The sequence below is a fragment of the Terrapene carolina genome, unplaced genomic scaffold, assembly GCF_002925995.2.
Source record: "Terrapene carolina triunguis isolate 2854851 unplaced genomic scaffold, T_m_triunguis-2.0 Scaffold66, whole genome shotgun sequence".
In the NCBI taxonomy this organism is placed as follows: domain Eukaryota; kingdom Metazoa; phylum Chordata; order Testudines; family Emydidae; genus Terrapene; species Terrapene triunguis.
In genome coordinates, this window is record NW_020664417.1 from 35809039 (window position 1) to 35829120 (window position 20082).

At 39.9% G+C, this 20082-nt stretch overlaps 1 protein-coding gene across 2 annotated transcripts in view; it reads left to right on the top strand.

Annotated features, from left to right (window-relative positions):
- GALNTL6 (polypeptide N-acetylgalactosaminyltransferase like 6) overlaps positions 1 to 20082 on the top strand; it is a 948073-nt gene that overhangs the window by 900311 nt on the left and 27680 nt on the right. For both annotated transcript variants that reach the window (XM_024194141.1, XM_024194132.1), the window contains one exon: positions 9787 to 10008. In XM_024194141.1, coding sequence (XP_024049909.1) covers positions 9787 to 10008 — 222 coding nt within the window. The remainder of the gene's footprint in view (positions 1 to 9786; positions 10009 to 20082) is intronic.

Sequence of the window (20082 nt, forward strand, 5' to 3'; positions counted from 1 at the left end):
TAAGAAGGAAGTTTGAATAAATATCTGCATGATAATTTTTGAATGCAAGAAAAACAAAACAATCAAAATCTCAGTATTTTTATATTGTTTCTTCAATCTAACAAAATGTTTTGTTTTTAAAGGGGGGAAAGGAATAAGCAGGTAGTTTATGGTCTATTAACCATTTGGAGGAGGGGGGAAAGAAAACTGATAAATATATTATATCCAGAAGGATAACTAGTTTGCAATGGCGGTAACTACTTTTTGGGATTTGTTTGATGGATTCAAAGAAACATTGTCTAGTAGCTAGAGAAACATATTGGGAGTCTGGATTCCTGGATTCTATTCCTAGCTCTGCCACTCCCACGCTGTGACCTGTGGTAAGTCATTTAGCTCATTGTGGCTCATTATGCACTTCTGTAAAATGGGCATCAAAATATTTGCCTATTTTAAGGAGTCACAGGGCTTCATGGCATGGGGAGTCGAAGGGGTAAATAACAGTCTGTATCCAAACTCTGCATGCACTGCATAGTGCTTGCATGATTTTCATTGCAAGATGTGATTACAGCATGCAACTAAGGGTGAATAAAAATAACAGAGGCTATTAATAGCAGTGGCAGTAAAGCCACATGGCAAAGTGACTTTCACCAGCATACAAGCAGCTTGAGTTTCTAACTCCTTACTCTTCCAGTAATGCAAATAATATATATCACTAATTCTATCTGAATGAAATGCAAACATTTCCGGAGAGAAACACGGCATCTACTTTGCAGCAGCAGCACTACTACGGTATTTAGGATGGAAGAGGGATTAATATCTGTTTTCTTGCAAAAAGTGCCATGAGATTTTTAATGAATGTAACAGTCAGGTCCTCTGTTTTATTTCACATCTGAAATACCGCATCTCTCATTCTGCACTGTGGCTTCCAACTCTATTCCGAGGCACTGATTTCAGAGCTGCAGAGAATCCCTGAGTGAAGGAGTGCCTGTGTACTATAGTGATTGACACTGTTGACACAATAATCAAAAACTAGAGTCTAGGATAAATAGCCAATGAGAGAAAAGCCTATTGTAATAAGTAAGATACGCAACCAGCTTAAGAGGTCCTGCTTCTGACTGCCAACTTCCTGGAAAATGTTCAGATTGCCAATAGAGCAACAGGAACTGGTTACAGGACTCAAATATGATACAATAGCTTAGTATTGACAAACCCAAAGTGCATGGATTGGGGATCAGGCTGATGTATGTGCAGAGTGAGGTAGGCACAAAGGAGAAAAAATGGGTTACGAAGGTGAAATGGCACAAATAATAAAAGCATTGTACTGCTTTACAGCCGGGGGGGGGGGGAAACATTTTCTGCCTAATAACAGCTGGAGAAATTGGGAGCAGAAATAGTATTTTTATGATAATTTAACAACTGTCTAAAAAGTCAATTGAAAAAAAAATCCATAGGATAGAACCATGCAGTTTCATGCGCCATGAGGGTTCTTTGTCTTGCTCATAAATACTGTCATTCCAATCTGGCATGCCATCCCTGTCTCTAAAACAGGAAACTATAATATTCCTGTTAAGGACAGATCCATTTAAACTTTGCTTCCCTGGAATCTTTACCAGCCTGTTGTGCTATGCAGCCCCCAGCTGTTAAGCAGTCATTCCATTCCCAAGAATAAAGTCTCTGCTTTTGCCCAGCTGAGTTGCCTGAATCACCATAATTGTAATGTCACACAGGCCTCCCCTGAACATGTTTAATGAAGAGGTATAGGGCATTTGGTGGGAGAGAGCAATCTGTCAGCCACAAAAGAAAAAAAAACAGAAACTGAAAATGTCCCAAAGATTCCACCAAGAATAGCAATTGAGTAAGAAAGTGCACATTTATCTCTCTCTGCGGCTGTGTTGAACTCTACCTTGTGTTGAAGTCCTGAATTGTCCAAAGAAAGTGAAAGGGGGAAAGTAATTTTAACTTAACAAACATGATATGTAAAAATATTGTTTAAAAAAAGCATAGAACCGAGTCACAGAACAATTTGAAGTGAGTTTGCATAAATTAAAAGAACTGGTGATTAAGGGTTTTCAAGGCTCCCAGTGAGGTCAGAGTTGTAGCAACAAAGTAAAGTGTAATTAAAACAAGATGAGGTTCATACCTGGGACAACTGGATACTTTGTTTTGATTGCTCAATTTCATTGGAGTGAGATTGCCAACACTTTTGGAGACATCAGTCAGCTTCATGATCACAACTGTCTCCATCACACACAAGCACATATGCATATACCATGACACCACTGAGCTTTCTTCATCCTTATCCAGAAAGTTGTTCTGACCAGACATGACAAGGAGAGAGACCCAGATGACATTATTATCTTTGTGGCTGTGCCCTGAGATGTAAACCTAAGATTCTTGTCGCTTCCTTACCTGACGTGTCAATTCCCAACCTCATTTTATTTCTCCTATGTCTTTTTTTTAATCTTTCTATATTTGCTTTCTTTATTGAATCTGGCTTAACCAGCCAGGTCAAATCTAACCTAGAAACACTTTGCTGTGATCAGTTTGGCATGCTGAAAATAATGCTGTGTGCTGTATCTGTGTTTTTCCGGTAGCTGACCTACAAGCCAGAAACAAAAGCTTCATTTTCCTTTCTTTTGCTATTCTTTACTTCCTCTCCCCTAGGTATGTATTGTAGGAGACAGGATCACACAGTAAAAAAGAAATTGAGGACCCGAGATCTACAATGCCACCACTTCTTCTTGACAAAGATATTTGATGCCATTTGAGAGACTGTCACACAGAGTTTCCATTTAAAAGACTCTATAAATAGAGAGAGAGGAACTAAGGGAGATGTAATGATTTATGTGAATTTATTTTTTGTTTTAAATACTTTAACTTTTTTGTGTGTCTAACAAATAGTAAATGAGTGTTTAATTTGGTATAGAACAAGCAAATTTTGTCCCTGTCAGCAAAAACCCTGAACCCCAGATCAGTGCTTGTAGAAACCTGCATGGAACATGGAGGGAGAAGCACAGGTTGCAGGAGGGAAGAAGGTACCAGGTGGTCAGTTTGTATGCAATTAGCTAGGATAGTTCTCTTAATAAAATATCCAATTTAGTTTTAGAACCATGGAGTCTTCTCATGTTAATACCCAGCATATGGTACATGAAACAATGCTAATGTTGTAATAAAAAGAGCCTATCTTAAAATTGTAACTTCCTAAAACCCCCATTTTTAATGGGTGCATTTGGCTGGGAATGATTCCCAACTAATTCAGCCCTACAACACATAGGAAGAGAAACTACTTATTGCCCTCCCCTTTTCCAGTCAGTCCTCCCACCATTAACTCCTCTCTCTCTCTCTTTCTCTCTTAAAAAAAAAAAAAGTTTGATTTAACCAAGTCTCATGGTTTCCCACCAGCAGCCATGCAGGTGGGTTGCTTCGGTCTAGAGTTGGATTATTTCCTGCTTGCCTAACATTGTAGGTGAGATAAGCAAAGGGTCAGAAAGTCCCAAGAAGCACTGAAAGTGGGGTGCTCATTGATGTATGAGCTCCTGCTGGGCTGCTCTAAAAAGCTCTCCGCTGCAGAAAAGCTTTGGCGTTTTTTTGTTGTTGTTGTTTTTTAGAACTGCCACGTGACCAATTTACCTTCCAATATATTAGTCAACCACAGAACCAGAATCTACCATTTTCCAAAGCTCATGCATTTTTGCTTGGATAAGACCCTAATATGGGTCTTATAAACATTTACAAATAAACTGTTTGTGTTACTTTTTTAATATATGGTGGGAGCTTACTCTAGTCTTCATAACAGCAAACATACATTACTGCATTCAAGTCAACGTATTAAGATTGATTGCTTCTTGAATGTGTTTTTCAGCATTGGACTTTACTCCTTTAAACAAAAAGGTGTGTGGTAATTATTAAGCCTATATTGTCAGCATGTGTAGAGATAACCAGGATAATGAGCTCAAGATGACTTGATTCAACAAACCTCCTTCAGAGCAGTCAAACTATGAGGAAGCTGGTTGGTATTATTTGAACATTGTAATTAACTACTTCAGAAAGAGCTTCCTACTGATAGCTCAGTCTAGGGAATAAAGTTCCTTACACTTACTCTAAAAGGTCTAGACCCTCTTTAGTTTGAAGCTTTGTAGCTAGCTCGTCAGTATTTTGTGAGATTTTGTGTATTTTAAATGGAAATGGTTCAAATATTGTGACGTAACAACTGGTCCATGGCTAAGGTTGCATTCTACTTTCAATTGTAAGCCCAATGTTGCCTCTTCCCCACTAAAAGATATCTCCCCTCAATTCATATAATTTGAAATCTCTTGGATAAGCCAGGTTATAACTAAAATGTAATAAGGAAGCATTAACACCTATTTTCTATGTGCTATATCTTTAAAACAGATATCTGAAAACCTTTGAGTTGGTGCAAAAATTGTCCACTGGTTACATATGAGAGGATGTAACTATATATTAAAAGTTATTAAGTACCAAGCAAGGAATGTCAGAAGGAATGTTAAAATTCCTGTTATGTCCTGAGATATGTTGGTGATATGAATAGCTACATAGATAGGCTCTTCAGGGGTTCTGATGAGCCGTAGAAAGATTTCATGAGTATGATGAGCTTGCCATCCTGCTTGTTCAGCTAAAGAGTCCCAATGTCCCACTGCACACTCCTACAAAGCTTGGGCCAAGTCAGTACTTTGAGCATCTCAATGTTGGACATTATTATGTAAGGAAAGGCTACTTTAGGCACTTTTAGAGATTTCTAAAATGTATTGGTGTCTCTGGCCATTTAAGTGGTGTTCAAGATCAAGCTCTGGCCCTGTTTCAGGTTCAGTCCAAAATCAAGGTATTCTGGGGTTTATTGTTATAGCAGGGGAACGATAGGTTAGGAAGCAATGCATACTGGGAAGAATGACAGAGATATATGATTTTGCCATTTCAGAGAGAGAATGGAAGGTAATAGGGCAAGCTGTTGGGTCTGTCCAGAAAGGGGCGGGGGGGGGGGGGAGGATTGAAAGAGCTGGAAAAGAGTCTTATAAAAATCAAAGAGTTGCGTAAAGTACCCTGAGGAAAGGTTGGTGTTGTGGGCTAGAAAGCCAGAGGCTCAGTGGGAGGGTAGAGAAAGACCTTAAAAGATTAGGTGATCCTCTTAAGAAATTCACTGCTTGTGGTTTTCCACCAAAAGACTGTGAAAAAGCCAAATAGTAAAGGTTGATTGGGAGTCCGTGCATGGAAGGGTGGTGATTTGTCTTGGTGAAGGACCATTTGTGAGCCCCTGCACCAACAAGTGGAGGTTTAAAGGACTTCTTTTGGACTTTTATTTTGTTGGACATTTGTTGCTTCAGAAGGGATGGAGTATATTTAGTTAAGCCAGAGATCTAGACTACTCTACAAAGGAAGGGGGAAACTGAGGTAGTAGCTACGTTTGCTACTGAAGAGGAAAGCCACTGCTACAGTTATTTACCAGTTTCCTCTTGCTTGGTGTCCTGTACAGTAGGACTCATGGTACTAAGTCAATGATCGGATGGAATAATTTTTAAAAAATAGTATACTACTACTTTTAAAACTGTAAAACATCTAAAATAGTTTTCCATTAAAACATGTGGGATAAACAGAATACATGAGGGGATGATGTGCTACTGTAAAGGTTAGACTAGTACTCATGGTTTTGCCTCTTCTGATTAATGTGGTTAAAACCTAGTTTGGCTCTGTCTACACAGGCAAGGGCAAATAGTATTCCTACATGGCTGGGAGATTTCCATGTTATAATGTTACCTCAAAGAGAGTCATATTGCCTTTTTAGCTGTCATTCTTATATCAGATTTATATTTCCTTTTGTCATGGCAACACCCCATTCCCTTACCATTGAAAGCTAATTTCATGTAAATTACCCAGGAGAATTGTGTTGCTTTGTTTCCAATGAAATAGCAACAAAAGTCAACCTTGTGTGGGGCATAAGTCATTCAGAACACAGGGACTTCAGTGTTGTGATTTCTTAAACTGCCTTAATTGCACATGCCCCGTTCTTCAGGTTTTAATGTGTTTGCTTCACAGAGACAAAGCACACAGTAACTTATCTTACAGCACCAGCCGAGTGTACTTCATTTGTGCTGTATCTCGCTGTCTTTGTATTCAGATAAGCCTTATTAGTTCTGAGATATCTAGGTTTGTGCAGAAGCTTGAAGCAAACTAAATTAATAAAATTCAGGAGAGTGGTTTTCAAATGAATCTTGAAAGCAAATCAGAATAGGAATCAGGCTCACAAATATGCAGAGACAATTCTGAAAGGATACATTACCTTCTGTTGCTGATTTTCAGATGTATATTGTCCTCTGTCTTATTACAGAACATATCAGCATTTCGCAGCTCTAGCATTCTATAAACAGAACATTACACAGTTTGAGGATCTTGTTTTTACAAGCAAGGCTATAAGATTCCTTTAGTGTCAGAATGGCACCCAATGTGATGTGTGTATGGTGTTTTTGTGTTGTGTTGGACAGCTGTGGAAGTGCAGATTTTAACTTGACAGGAAAAGATAATGAAAAACAATTAGAGAAACTTCTGGAAAAGGGGGCATCTGTGAAGATGCACATTAGCATGTAAGGGGGATGAATGTACTGAGTTCATACCCAGTGCTGAACAGAGAATATGAACTCTGTGGGGTTTGGTTGTATCAATTATCTGTTGCCTCCTTAATCTATAAGACCTCTTTCTGAATCTGTTGAAACAGTCGATAAAGGAGAACCAGGTAACATATTTTATTTGGACTTTCACAAAAGTCTTTGTCAAAGTCTGTCACTCAAAGTTGTTTTAAAAAAATTGCATAGTCATAGGCTGAGAAACTGGCTAAGACACAAAGCAAAAAATAGGAATAAATGGTCAGCTTTCATCATGGGAGGTTAGCACCAGGTTACCACAAGGTTTCATGCTAGGACTGGTGTTAAACATTATTAATTATGTGAAAAAGGAGGCAAAGGTATGAAAATTGCAGAAGACAAAATTATTCCAGTTAGTCAAGATTAAAGAAAACTGAGAGAAACTTAAGAGGTATGTAACAAAGACAGATGAATAGGCAACATGATGAATGCTGACAAATGCAAGATAATGCACACTGGAAGGAATAATTTGAACTACTCATACTGTTACTGGGTTCTAAACTAACTAACAAAGGAAAAGACCTGGGTATCATAGGGAACAGCTGAATGAAGACTACTGCTCAACATGGAATGACAGAAAAGCAAACAGAAGTTTAAGATGCAGAAAGAACAGGATGGAAAATAAGGTGCTCAATAGGCAAAAGACCCACCCCCATGGAGTGTACTTAGGGCACTCAGCGTCTCACAGAAAGTGTTCAACATTTCAGTGGTTTGGCCCACAACTTACCAGTCTTTGTCCATGGCTTTTATTATGCATTTTAGGATGCAAAGTTAGACAGCAAGTCCTGTATAGGGCTCTCCGAGCTCTGGTCAAGTGAAAATTTCTTTTAGACCCTGACACAACAAACTGTAATAGTACATACTTAATCCCTGGGCTATCTAAATGTACTGGAGCCAGTGGTGTCATGCACCAACACAAACAACAAGGAGTCTGGTGGCACCTTAAAGACTAACAGATTTATTTGGGCATAAGCTTTCGTGAGTAAAAACCTCACTTCTTCACCAACACAGAGGGTTTTATGAAATAAAAAAAAATGCAAAATATTTAAAGATTTCTCACAAACCCATGCATACTGCAGGGTCTCTGTACATTGAAGGGGTCAGCCTCTACTCTGAATGTCCTGCTTTTTGACAGTCAAGATTAAAATCTGGACTGAGCCTCATTCACATGCAAATCTCCCTTGCCCCACACAGATGGGGGAGTCAGTTGCATAGGCAGTGGCATTCTAGCCCTAGTGAATTGCCTAGGCAGCACCAGATTTCACAATTGTGATCCATGCACAACAAGAGGAGGGGAGTAGCAGGCTTGGAACCAGGGAGTGGTTGGAGTCCGTGTAGGTCCAGAGGGGCCACATCATCCTCTCACCAGCTCTGTGCAAACTATCCAGAAAAGGTAATGCAACCTAAACTTGGATGGCTTTTGTTGTGACAGAATTCTTTTACAGCAGGGGTCTCAAAGTCCTGGCCCGCGGATCATCTGCAGCCCAAGAACCTCCCCACTTCGGCCCACTGAGGAGAGATGCATGCATCCATGCTGCCAGATCTGTCTGCTGCAGGCGCCGCCCCCTGCAGCTCCCATTGGCTGGGGGAGAGGGACAGAGATACCATCATTAGTTGCTACGCAGAGTCAGCCATGGAGGCAGCCTCACTTTTTTCCACAATGAATATAAACAAGTCAAAATACCAAACACAACTATCTGATACACACCTTGCTGCAATCCTGAAGGATTCAACTGCTCAGTCACTGAGGCCAAACATCAACAAACTGACAGAACTGAAGCATTGCCAGGTGTCTGGCAAACACTAAAATCTCTCTGGCAGGTGAAGACTGTATAAAGTTGTATGACAGTTTTATTATTTCCAAGAAATTTGAAATAAAAAATACAATATAAACATTTTCTTTTCTGAACACCATCTTCAGTGACATTATTGGCCCACTGGGAAGATTTGAGGACTGGCACTGGCCCTAAGGTAAATTGAGTTTGAGACCCCTGTTTTATGGGAAGCAACTTACTCAGAGACTTTAATGCCAGAAGGGACCCTCCTGATCATCTAGTCTGACCTCCTGCACCTGGCAGGCCAATGAACCTCACCCACCCATTCCTGTAATAGGCCCATGATCTCTGGCTGAGTTAATGAAGTCCTCAAATCGTGGTTCAAAGACTTCAAGTTACAGAGAATCCACCATTTACTCTAGTTTAAACCTGCAAGTAATCCGTGCCTCATGCTGCAGAGGAAGATGAAAAACCCCAGGGTCTCTGCCAATCTGACCTGGGAGAAAAATTCTTCCAATCCCAAATATGGTGATCAGTTAGACCCTGAACATGTAGATGAGACTCACCAGCCAGACATCTAGGAAATAATTCTCTGTAGTAATTCAGAGCCCTCCCCATCTGGTATCCCATCTCCAGTCATTGGAGATATTTGCTAATAGCAGTCTTCAACCCCCTCCAAGCTACCTGAGCAAACGCCCATGCAAGGAAAGGAAGTGGCTTCATTGCTCTGTTGACTATCCTAAGCTCATCCTTCTATGCAGCATTACTGGTTACAGGCATTAGTAGTTTATGTAATGTTGTGTATTCAGAATTCATCCTACCTTCTGAATATATTAATAATGCCCAGTTAGTTGTGTGTAACTAGAGAGCCTACGCAGACTTGTTATTAAGCCTGTCTTTGCAGATATGTCACTCTGGCTTCTGAAAGATTGGGGATATTTTGGGGCCCTGAAGGAAATGCGTTGTTGAAAAATTGGATTGTGTATAATATTTTACTATACGAAGCAAAACTCCAATTTCAAAATTCAGCTGCATCAAAACTATGGAAAAACAACATTAGCAATCAAGTAAATAAATGGGAGCTTCACAGGGAGATTCTAGTTGAAATAATTAGCTGAATTTTTACTATATCTGGTTAATTAAATCCCCATTCAGCAATTGCACTGAAGTACTAAAAAAACAAACTGCATGAAGCCATCCATCTAATTAAATCATGTTCCTAACAGTGTTTAATTCCAAAGAGGTTTACCATTTATTTAATACACCACCATCCAAAACATGATAAGATTACAAGTCAGGGTTGGTTATTTTACTTCCAGTGTCAATTATATCATCTAGTCAAAGCATGGACAGGTTAATGACTCTTTCTTTCTGCTTCACAGAACCTGAAGCGTGTGGCGGAGACATGGATGGATGAGTTTGCAGAGTATGTTTACCAGCGGCGGCCTGAGTACAGGCATCTCTCAACAGGAGATATCTCAGCCCAGAAGGAGCTACGCAAGCAGCTTAAGTGCAAGGACTTCAAGTGGTTCATGGCTGCAGTGGCATGGGATGTCCCTAAATATTACCCTCCTGTGGAGCCCCCACCTGCTGCCTGGGGGGAGGTAAGGAATACCCAAGCTAGACCAAATTTAACAGCATGTTCCATCTTGACTGCAAAGCAATTTGGTATAACACTGAATTTCATATAAAGTTACTGAAACTTTTTACATTATAACAAAGCCCTTATGAAATGAGATTTAGCTCCTATTACTAGTGGTGTCATTAAGGGAGCTTGTAGTGATTGGAATGATCTATGAAACAGCCACTAAAGTAAGAAACTGACATGTCTGGTGATGTCTATGGCTGTTCCTGGTATAATCCCTTATAATCTTCTGTGCACCATGATGTGCATGCACAACAAGGACAGGAGGTTCAGAAAGAACAGATAGTCATTACAGCATATTACAGGATGGCTTTGAGAATCTGATTTTTAACAAGGGAGGCTTGAGGTCAGTGCACATTTTTATACGTGTAATTACAAATTGTATGCATAAATTAGGTATTAGTTAGGTACCTATAGTGTTTTGTCTGGTCAGATTTGCACATGCAAATGAGCATTGGTCTGCTAAACCCAGGGTTGTGAGTTCAATCCTTGAGGAGGCCATGTAGGGAACTGGGATAAAAATTTGTCTGGGGATTGGCCCTGCTTTGAGCAGGGAGTTGGACTAGATGATCTCCTGAGGTCCCTTCCAACCCTGATGATCTATGATAAGAAAAATGAGTGGGGTTCTTTTCCTAAAAAAATTGCCCCATCTTGCCTCAATCTATGATCTGATTGCAAGTTGGCTTTGGTTAGTGGTATCACAGCTGGAATTTAAACAAAAAGGAAATAAGGAGTCATACTCTAATATTATCATGTCATGCTGGGGTATGTGTCAGCAGGTTGCTGGTGCACTTCTCAGATGCATTCTGCCTTCAGATTTATTCCTTTTATATCAATAGCCTAATAATGCACACCTTGTGGTGACAGGTTGTATTAGAAATAAATAAATACACATAGGCTGTAGAGAAGGCATATAATTTGTGTGTCTTTTTGGAAAAATTGCACTGGCCTTTTACATGTTGCACCTTAAAGGAGAGATGCAAAAGATATTTTTCTTTTTAATTATGATTTGTAAAGAAGGGTTGACTTTTTAACATATTTTTCTGTCTTTTTTTAATAACTTTAGAAGTATCAGTAATGTCAATTCTAGTCTTCCCTGGTTTTGCTAGAGGACTTCTTGGGGCTCTCAGATAAGATTTTACACATGAATTGAAGGAATGAAGGTGTTTAAATTGGAACAAAAGTTTTTTGTGAGGATGCCTGTTATGCTAGGATAGTCTCCAGGGGGGGAGATCCAGCCAGTTTTTGGTCCCTTTCTCTTGAGAACATTTTAAACTAAACCAATTTTTTTTACATCTTGTAGCAGGACTTTAAAAATAACCTTTCGGATTACAGTCCCTTGGGCCTTTGTACTCTTATTTTAGCCCCCAGCTACAGTACCTCAAAGTACTTCATGGTGCCAGTGCCTTGATATATGCAAACTCCTGACACAGTGAATTCCCTCATTTTTGTTTTTTCTCATTAACATTTTGTTTCATAAACTTCATGTGAACTGGTTATACCCAGAGGCAATAGAAAATTAACAGAAGAAGTCAGGAAAGACCAAAGATCAATAACTCCTCCATGTCCCTCCATCAACACCCACACTCAGACACACCTCTGCAACTGCAGGACTTTGAACATGTGATATATATCTACCTTGCCCTATTGTACAATCCTCACTCAATGCTCCAGAGAGGCAAAAAAGGACCATATCCAGACCTTTGAGATTCAGATATTCATGCTTTACACAGAATTATTAATACACATCTTACATGATACACTGTCTGGAGTGGCTCAAGACTGTGCATGCCAAGCTCAGGGCAGACTGTCAAAAAACAGGGTAGACACCCCAAACTGGTGGTATGTTCTATCATTGAATTTCGCCAAGCCAGTAATTAATGTCAACTCCTGAATCACTATAGCAGTCTTACCATGGAGTTACAGACAGACCCCTTAGGCTCTCTAGTCTATCTTGCCACCCAGGCATGCTGGACTTAGTGATAAATGGTCACTTACATGAAAAATCACAAAATATTCTGGTTGCTCCAAGTCCCAGGAGACCAGTCACTTACCCCAGATCTTGGAACTTGGATCTCATACCAAAGACCATGCTGGTAGCCAATTCTAGAGTAAACTAACTAAGGATTTATTAACTAGGAAAAAGAAATGAGAATTATTTATAGTTTACAGCAAGCAAATAAGTTTCAGTCTACATTTCAAATGGTGACAGTTATAGTAATCTGTAAATTCTAAATGTCTTTCAGGGCTAACTCTTGCCAAGCAGCATGGGGATCTCTTTGCTTATGTTTAGGAATCTTTGCCCCTCAGAGTCCAGACATGGAAGAAAGATTCAGTTTCTCCTGTCAGGGATTTTTATCCTTTCCACTCCAGAGTCCAAAGTTATGGACTGAGTTATGCATCGATCTCTCCTTCCTGGAAGGATTTAGGAATGCAATCACAAAGTCTCTGTCTTTTGATGCTACACAATACATCATTTGCCTTCAGTAGGCCATGGACGAGCACTGTACCTTAATCAATGCTTCTTTTCCTGTTTGGTGAGTTACACAGTTACAGAGGATTATGGTGCAAACACTCAGTATAACTTTATACCATGGGCTGTAGAGATTATAAGTGAGATAAATACATGCAGCATTTTACCAGCATTTCATAAAATCTAAACACATCTTTATCAACTTAACATCTAATATCTATTTTGATAATACTAACGCACAGTAAGCAAGACTGGTTTCCAACTATGCATTTGTGAGTATTCAGTGAGGGCCTTGGCATGAGCTGGCACCTGGTCTGCCAGCGTCACAATGATATTAAGGTGTTTTTAAAATGAATCATAGGACTGTATTATATGTATCTATTTTTTCTATTAAAAATACCTCCAGACACCAAAGAATGGAACGGAGAACCAAAGGCTCTCCCATTCCCCTAAAAATATGTTTCATCTGTAAACTAACCTAAGCTGAAGCTTTTTTCCTGCTACTCTAGATTTTTTGAGACTTTCCCATTCCTGTAAAGTTTTAATTAATTCATCAGCGCTTTCAGAGACTTTGAGCAAACTTAAAGGCCAACAGCTGTTATAATTAGAAATTGAAAGGAGGAAAACAGACTGCTCCTTATTACTTTAGAAGAATCGAGCAGCCAGAAAAACCTCACTGGCTGTGCACATCAAGAATCTTTTATGGGACATCTGTGCCAAGATGGACTGTCATTCACTGCCTTCTCCCCTTGCACTTGGAAAGGATTTACAGCTGTTTGCCTGTGCCAGTGTGAGACAGGGTAAACAATGAAGTCCTCAGACAATCTCTGGCTCCAACATCTTACCTAACTAGTGAATGCTGTGTGCAGCCTTCTTTTTGTAACTTCTGCCTTCTTTTTGCAAACACATCTGCTGGGAATTTGACTGGTAAATGTCTTGGCAAACTCTATTCATGATAGAAAAGAAGTAAATTAAACCAACTCCTTATCACCCTTGATGTTGCCTGATCTTTGGGAATTAATTGTGCCACTGTCCTATGTATGTGCTCCATCTGGTATTGTGCTCTGAAATACATGCAAAATGGCAGTTGTATAATGGACGTGGCAGAGACTTAGTATATACTGAGTATATTACTATTAGATTTATATCTGGGCAGGAGGATAATACCATTTTTACTGCTACTATGGTAAAAATGCAAATTAAAAGAGCTTAGTTCGATCCTTGTGATTATGTCCTGGATTGCCAAGTATGTGCTACCAGTTGAAGTGTATGTCTACTATCCATTAAATGGGGCATAAACACTCCTTTTTCTTAAAAGAAATTTAATTTCACGCAGTGCTGGTACTTGAAGTCTTGTCCAGTGAAGTAAAAAATGGAGCTGGGGTGGGTGAGATTTGTCATGAGAATGATTTTATAGTTTTAAAACTTACATTCAAAGTACTTATGTGTATTTACAATCATTTCAAACTTTTAACGTTGTCTGTGGGAACGTATTTTTTAACGCCAATATTTTAAAAGGGCTCTAGAGGTGATCCCGGCAATTACAGACCGGTAAGTCTAATGTCAGTACCGGGCAAATTAGTTAAAACAATAGTAAAGAATAAAATTGTCAGACACATAAAAGAACATAAATTGTTGGGCAAAAATCAACATGGTTTCAGTAAAGGGAAATAATGTCTTACTAATCTATTAGAGTTCTTTGAAGGGGCCAACAAACATGTGGACAAGGGGGATCCAGTGAACATAGTGTACTTAGATTTCCAGAAAGCCTTTGACAAGATCCCTCACCAAAGGCTCTTACATAAATTAAGTTGTCATGGGATAAGAGGGAAGACCCTTTCATGGATTGAGAACTGGTTAAAAGACAGGGAACAAAGGTTAGGAATAAACAGTAAATTTTCAGAATGGAGAGGAGGTAACTAGTGGTGTTCCCCAAGGGTCAGTCCTAGGACCAATCCTATTCAATTTATTCATAAATGATCTGTAGAAAGGGGTAAACAGTGAGGTGGCAAAGTTTGCGATGATACTAAACTGCTCAAGATAGTTAAGACTAAAGCAGACTGTGAAGAACTTCAAAAAGATCTCATAAAACTAAGGGTTTGGGCAACAAAATGGCAAAAGAAATTTAATGTGGATAAATGTAAAGTAATGCACATTGGAAAAAATAACTCCAACTATACATACAATATGATGGAGGCTAATTTAGCTACAACTAATGAGGAAAGAGATCTTGGAGTCATCGTGGAGAGTTCTCTGAAGACATCCACGCAGTATGCAGCGGCAGTCAAAAAAGCAAACAGGATGTTAAGGAATCATTAAAAAAGGGATAGAGAATAAGACAAAGAATATCTTATTGCCCTTATATAAATCCATGGTACACCCACATCTTGAATACTGCGTACAGATATGGTCTTCTCATCTCAAAAAAGATATACTGGCATTAGAAAAGCTTTAGAGAAGGGCAACTAAAATGATTAGGGCTTTGGAACGGGTCCCATATGAGGAGAGATTAAAAAGGCTAGGACTTTTCAGCTTGGAAAAGAGGAGACTAAGGAGGGATATGATAGAGGTATATAAAATCATGAGTGATATGGAGAAAGTGAATAAGGAAAAGTTATTTACTTGTTCCTATAATATAAGAACTAGGGGCCACCAAATGAAATTAATGGGCAGCAGGTTTAAAACAAATAAAAGGAAGTTCTTCTTCACACAGCGCACAGTCAACCTGTGGAACTCCTTGCCTGAGGAGGTTGTGAAGGCTAGAACTATAACAGGGTGTAAAAGAGAACTAGATACACTGATGGAGGTTAAGTCCATTAATGGCTATTAGCCAGGATGGGTAAGGAATTGTGTCCCTAGCCTCTGTTTGTCAGAGGGTGGAGATGGATGGCAGGAGAGAGATCACTTGATCATTACCCGTTAGGTTCACTCCCTCTGGGACACCTGGCATTGGTCACTGTTGGTAAACAGGATACTGGGCTGGATGGACCTTTGGTCTGACCCAGTATGGCCATTCTTATGTTCTTATGTAAAATGGTGACCACGAGTAAATTTGTTCTGGACTTTATGGGTCCTGCTTTCAAGATCCTACAGGAAAATCATCCCTTTCCCTGATTCCAAACTTAAATGGTAAGGTTTGGCTCTGTTCTGCTATAGGGCTTATTTAATATTCAGTGAGTCTGTCTGAGATTGCGCTCATGCTAAGCCTGAACCCACTCCTTTCTGGCCCCTATTGAGAATTCATGGATTTGATAGAACCACTTTACAACAGTGATGGGAAATCCCAGAAGTGAAACACTCTGAAATTAAACCAAATAGCATATATGAAAAATCATCAAAGTTTTAGGACTGACTAACTCTCTTCTCTCTGAAAGAGAGACAGATGACTTTTTAGAAGTGTCCGCTTCATATCCTTAATGACTTTGAGTCAATCTCAGTCCATCAGTTTGCCATATTTACGTTGTACAAAAGCAATATAACATTCACCCAGCCCCATATTGCATACTGCACAGTTTCTGCACCACTCAAATTCTCTCATCAAGGTTAGTGTCAACCTGTGATCCACAGTCCCCTGCTTTCTCGGTGTTTCATTCAGGCTGTGCTTGACTTCTTTTAACCTGGCCTTTTCCTTTTTATGTTTCACACAAAGAACAGGACCTTTTAAGTTACTGCATATCAGTTAATATGAAAGGCGGCTCGTTGCTTGGCATTCAGTCTGTAGATTCTGATGTCTGAAAGATTATCTAAGGACATATTGTGCTCTCACACTAATAAGTGTAGTGAAGCCAGTGTAAGTACTGCTTACTTAAAAGGCAGAGGTGAACAAGGGCATTCCCATTTTTGCACCCATGTGAATGCAGCTAATGTTCTCTAGGAGAGACACTATGGTATTCAGGGCACTAAACCACATTGTGTGAAAAGCATTCTGTAAATTAGTAGCAATTGGAAGCCTCTTATGAGGCTGTATTGAATTGCCGTGACCTTGACAACAGAGTCAGGGCACCATCTTTGCTATTCAAGGGCAATATATCATTTGAACAGATTATTAAATTGAGCAGTAGTTCTGACACGATTTGCCATTCATTTCATGTACCGGAGATAACTTGAACAGCTCATTTTAGAACTCTGTTTCAGTCATTTCCTGAATCCCAGACATGCATTTGCAGTTATTAAATGTCATTAAACTGGTATTATTCCATAGTACCACATAGAGTTGTTTTTACATTAAGATTACACATTCAGAAGAGCACTGATATTTATTTTGCAGTAGATGTTTTCATGACCTTCAATGCACAAAATTGAGATCCAACTTGCCTTAGAGACTGCCTCTCCCTTACTGACTCACCACACCACTTGCCTTCCTCAGGAACACTCAGGGCCAGCTCCAAGGAACCAGCCAACCAAGCACATGCTTGGGGCGGCACCTTGTAAGGGGCGGCCAATCTTGGGGTGGTGGGGGCGCTCGGGGTTTGTTTATTTTTTTTGGTTCGGCGGGGTGGCGCTTGAGGTTTTTTTGTTGTTGTTTTTGTTTCGGCCAGGCGGTGCTGGGGGGGGTGGGTTGTTTTTCTTTCGGCCGGGGGGGGGTGGTTCAGCGGGGTGGCGCTCGGGGGGGGGGCTGCGGGGGGGCGGCGCGCCCCTGCGGGGGGGTGTTACGGCGGGGCAGCGTTCTTTTTTGTTGTTGCTTGGGGCGGCAAAAAAGTTAGAGCAGCCCTGGGAACACTTAAACATTCTGGGTGAAATCATGGCTCCACTGAAGTCACTGGGAGCTTTGCCACTGACTTCAGTGAAGCCAGGATTTCACTCTGTCTCAATGAAACGGGAGAGCTGAAAGCTAAGCATTGCTTTCAATGTTTAAAAGGGATATTAGTTTAGTAATATAGTTGTCTGTATTGTTAACTAATCAAAGGCAGGAATTGTCACTGTGTTAGCACTGGAAGTTCTGTTTATCTCAGTAGCATCTTTTTTGACATAAATTAATGCAAATTTCCTCAAAGGGGAAAAAAATTTCATGTTGGTTTTTAAAATAGATAAAAGAATTTAAGGTGTGACTAACTACCCTGTCATTATGCTGTAATTATTTTTTTTAAACATAAGAGACACTGACTTTGTACATTATCAATTCTAAATTTACCCAGTGTCGGGAAAGCATTTAAGAAAAGATTTTCAAAACTGCTTAGGGGGTTTAGGAGCACAAATCCCATTGGCTTTCTATGTATGATGTGCTTCTAAATCCCTTAGTCACTTTTTAAAAAAAAATCTCTCCCTTAGTTTTGGTCTTGTCAGGAAAATTTGGTGCCACTAGTAGTGGCAACAGCAATTTGCACAATGTGCTACAGCTGTTGGCTGTCAACCTGTGTTTTGGAGCAACCTGAGTCTTCATGATGAGCAGTTACAGAAGATGCACTCTGTCTTGTAATGTCCCCAGTCAAACTGATCAGTAGTGCGTTGTCACTCTCACCCTCCATGAATAACATCACATGCGTTATCTTCACAGCTAATCAGTTAGCAAAAATATTCAACAAATCTGCTGTCCATGTTTGGATGTTGTAGCAAATACACAGTGGGAGTGGCCTCTCTGCACTCCTGATCACTTTTTAAAAGTGTCTGCATTATGCAGTGGAACTATGCTGTCTCATCCGTCTTTCCCTGACTCTCAGTGCCTCGGCCCATTCTTCAAATAAGTTCCCCGACTCCAGTTTAGAAGACTGTGCTGTTAAATTTCTGCATAGAATCCTGCATGCTACTTAATTCATCGCTGCAGTTCTGTCCCAGGGATTCAGAGAACAGTGATTTCCCGTTTCTGTCCCCTTCTGATAGGGGCTGCTATCAGAGTGCACAAGCCATTTAAAACTCCCCTAAGCTTTGATGAATGTAAGGAGTGACAAAGAGAAACTACTCAACTAGGACCTGAGAGGACTGTGAATCAAATCATGGCAGAGTACTGACAGGAGTCTGCAAAGAGGCAGAAAAAGAAACCGTCTCTTTTAGAGAAATATTTTGTGAAAATTATGGTTAGAAAACATCAATGGTTTTCATGAAAGGGGCTACAAATTTTTAAAATTTATAAAGATTTTGGTTTCCTTAATAACAAATCTTGGAAAGAATTTGTTTTAAAAAATAGCGTTTTTGCAAATCAGCATGGTTTTAACTGGCACATCCAAATGTGCGTAGTAAGAAAAACATGTCTGCTTGCTTCCACCCTCTGCCTCATCCACTCATTTCCAACCCGGACACCACCACCCAAACCAGGATAAAAAGAGAAGTTCATATTTAATCTTCTTCAGTATAAGAAAGGGGTTGCAATATAAAGGAAAAACTGCTTTAAATGTCCTTAATATTGAACAGTCTTCTACAGAACTGATTTGGGCTTGTTCCAACAGCCAGGAAGTAAATATGCCTTTAACTTTAACAACATATTTAGACATTTTTAGCAACCTAAAGTTTATCAACCAGGTCTTTATGTATCTTAACCATTCAAAGCCTGGACTAGCACAATGCTTACTTAAATCACAGGCTTCCACCAGTGCTTAAGATCCCATGAGTCAGCTTTCTCTTCACAGTGCAGGGTTTTTTTTTATAAATATCTCTACCCAAGAGATTTGGTGAAAAGTGTAATTGTATTTCCTCTCATTGATTAAGAGAAATAGGGAAATACTTAAACATTCAAAACTCTAGATTGTAAAACTGAATATTCTAATATTTGATAACCTAATAGTAGTTTGTAGTGGAGCTGACAGTTTTGACACTTTCTGCCAAAAATATTTTGTATTTACAATTCCCCCATTTTATGGAGGTGCCCAAGAAGCAAGTACATTTATCAGTTATGGTGGAGGATATTGTTTTTTGCATAGCTAACAGACTAATATCCCTAGCTTCAGACAGTCATGGTGCAGAAGATTTAGCAAGGGATGATGCCCCCTCATCCTCACTTTTAACGCCTGCATGGCTTAAACGTCTTGCCTCTAAGGCTTTCCACAATCCCACTTTGGCCCATGTTTCAGATTCTGTTTCATGGCATGTCCCTCCTTCCATGATTCCCTCTATGTACTGAATGACCTCGCAATCCAGTGTGCCAAGTCCCTTTCTTCTCAGCGAAATTCTTCCTAAGTATTGTCTACACTAAGAAAGAGGTGTTTTGTTAACATATGTTAGCTAACAATTGTTAAAATCCTAGTATAGACAAGACAAATTGTAGCTTTAACATGTTAGCTGGTCAAGGAAAACCTGACCCCCTGCTAGGCCCATGAGGAGCCAGTGCCTGTTCTTTATGGCCTAGACACTTAGGGTATGTCTATATTGCAATGAAAAATCTGCATCACCAAGTCTCAGGGACCGGGTCAATTGACTCTGGCTTGCAGGGCTAAAAATTGCAGTGTAGATATTCAGGCTTGGGCTGGAGCTCAGGCTTTGTGACTCTCCTCCTCTGCCCCTATGGGGTCTCGGAGCCCAAGCTCCAGCACTGCAGTATTTAGTCCCACAGCCAAAGCCCTGTGAGCCTGAGTCAGCTGATCCGGGCCAGCCACAGCCATGCTGCAGGTCTTTTATTGCTGGGTAAATATA